We start from the raw sequence: 2,306 nt of genomic DNA, 5'->3' as shown, positions 1-2,306 counted from the left end.
GATTCAGTTACAATTAACTTTCTAAGTGGTTTTGCTGAATGGGTCTATTTGGTTTTGCAATAAACTTTTACTGCGTGTTAATTTTTTTTTTTTTTCCCTGAGACAGAGTGAGACTCTGTCACCCAGGCTGGAGTGCAGTGGCACGATCTCGGCTCACTGGAACCTCCGCCTCCCGGGTTCAAGCGCTTCTCGCGTGCTGAGAATAACACAGATTCCTGGGCCCCGGCCCAGGTTTACAGAGGCGGGACGCTCAAAGCTGCCCAGCCAGGCTCGGGACTTGGCTGCCCGCAAGTCTTGTCGCGCGCTCGCTGCCCAGATGGTTCAGCTTGTGAGGCCGACGCGCTCCGCCAGGGGGAACCGGGACGCTGCGACGCTGCGAGTCGTTTCCGGGCGCGGGCTGGGCGGGAGGAGCGAGGCGGGGCGGGACGGGGTGTGACCCGGAAGTCGACAGGGCGTTCCGCCCCCCGCGCATGGGGAGGTAGGCTCGGACCGGCTCGCGGAGCTGCAGCAGTCCTTCGCGCCCTCCTCGCCCTCCCCACCGACATCATGCTCCAGTTCCTGGTGAGTGGAGCTGTCGAAGAGCGGGGCCCGCTGCCTGGGGCGTGCCTCGGATCCCATTTCCCCCTCGAGGACTGCCGACCCCGCCGACCCGGCCTGGGCGTGGGTCCCGCGGTCCCTTCGGCCCCCGCGCCTGGTCGTCGCCTCTCAGGGCGGCCGTTTTCTTCCTGCCTCCCCAGAAAATCCCTTTGCCCCTATTTTTCTGCATCCATCCAAGTCCCTAAAACTTTGAGGTGTCAGAGAGTGTGCGTTTCCAGAGCTACTTGTGCGCCGCGCCCCGCGCTCATTGTGTAATACTTGTATTAAAGCTTGTGTGGTCCTCGATGATTTTCCGTAGTCCGCCCCCCTTTCTTGCTGCGCTCCTGTTCGATTACATAGTCGCCGGCCGGTCCGTGCTGTGGAGCCCTGCTAGTTGGCATTTCTGAGGAGGTAGGAGGGCCAGAAATAAACCGTAAATTAGCCACCTCACAAAGTCCGAGAGGCTAAGTCCTCATCAGACCTTTCAGACTTGGAGGAATGAGTCAGACACTGGTATACACGTAATTTTTCCCGAAATGACTAAGCATGAGTAAGCAGACTGTTTCTCCTGGCTCCTTATTTGAGTTAAAAACGAGTTTTCTGGCAAAACTCGGTATATTTCAAAGATTGCTTAGTGAAGGTTCCAGGAGGACTTGCTCATCAAATTTTCAAGTGAAAGTTTTTCTGCCAAGCTATTGTGCACTCAAAACTTGGTGCTTTCAACCTCTAATTCTTTTTTTTTTTTTTGAGACGGAGTCTCGCTATGTCGTCAGGCTGGAGTGCAGTGGCACGATCTCGGCTCACTGGAACCTCCGCCTCCCGGGTTCAAGCGCTTCTCTCTCCTCGGCCTCCCGAGTAACTGGAATTACAGGCGCGCGCAACGATGCCCGGCTAATTTTTGTATTTTTAGTAGAGACGGGGTTTCACTGAGTTGGCCAGGCTGGTCTCGAACTCCTGACCTCAAGTGATCAACCCGCCTCAGCCTCCGAAAGTGCTGGGATTACAGTCGTGAGCCACCGCTCCCGCCCGAATGCTGTGTCTTTATTTTTTTGATGGAGTCTTGCTCTGTCGCCAGGCTGGAGTGCAGTGAAGCGATCTCAGCTCACTGCAACCTCCCCCTCCTGGGTTTAAGCGATTCTCCTGCCTCAGCCTCCCGAGTAGCTGGCGCGCGCCAGCAGGCCCAGCTAATTTTTGTATTTTTAGTAGAGACGGGGTTTCACCCTGTTGGCCAGGATGGTCTCCATCTCCTGACCTCCGGATCCGCCTGCGTCAGCCTTCCAAAGTGCTGGGATTACAGGCGTGAGCCTCCGCACCTGGCCCCAAATGCTGTATCTTTGTCAAAGAGATTAAAACACAAAACGTGCCTCTTCTGTCCTTTTGAAAGATGGTAATGGGTTGTTAAATCCAATTAGTCAAGAGTGTCCTTAATCTGCCCAGCTAAGACGGCTGCTTCTTTGCCTCTAGGAGTTTCTGTAGTGTCCTAACTAGGTGTTAGTTTGTGAGTTCAGAATAATGACAGTCATTTTCTTGTAGTAAACACTAGATTAAAAGCGGTATCACTTAGCTCCAGGGTATAGGATGATGTAATTGAGCTGCCTACTGTATCTGTTGCTCATTGATAAACTGAGAGGACATGATTCAGTTACAATTAACTTTCTAAGTGGTTTTGCTGAATGGGTCTATTTGGTTTTGCAATAAACTTTTACTGCGTGTTAATTTTTTTTTTTTTT

The 2,306-nt window shown here is 52.9% G+C and overlaps 1 protein-coding gene across 1 annotated transcript in view; it reads left to right on the top strand.

Annotated features, from left to right (window-relative positions):
• The first annotated feature begins 445 nt into the window (after nt 1–445).
• Nucleotides 446–2,306, top strand: part of LOC105553927 (chromosome unknown open reading frame, human C7orf73) — a 19,396-nt gene continuing 17,535 nt past the window's right edge. The window contains exon 1 of the mRNA XM_012000115.1: nt 446–561. Within this exon, the coding sequence (XP_011855505.1) occupies nt 547–561 (15 nt within the window). The 5' untranslated portion in view covers nt 446–546. The remainder of the gene's footprint in view (nt 562–2,306) is intronic.

Source organism: Mandrillus leucophaeus, unplaced genomic scaffold (genome assembly GCF_000951045.1).
Source record: "Mandrillus leucophaeus isolate KB7577 unplaced genomic scaffold, Mleu.le_1.0 Scaffold619, whole genome shotgun sequence".
Classification (NCBI taxonomy): domain Eukaryota; kingdom Metazoa; phylum Chordata; class Mammalia; order Primates; family Cercopithecidae; genus Mandrillus; species Mandrillus leucophaeus.
This window is presented reverse-complemented; position numbering and strand designations above follow the sequence as displayed.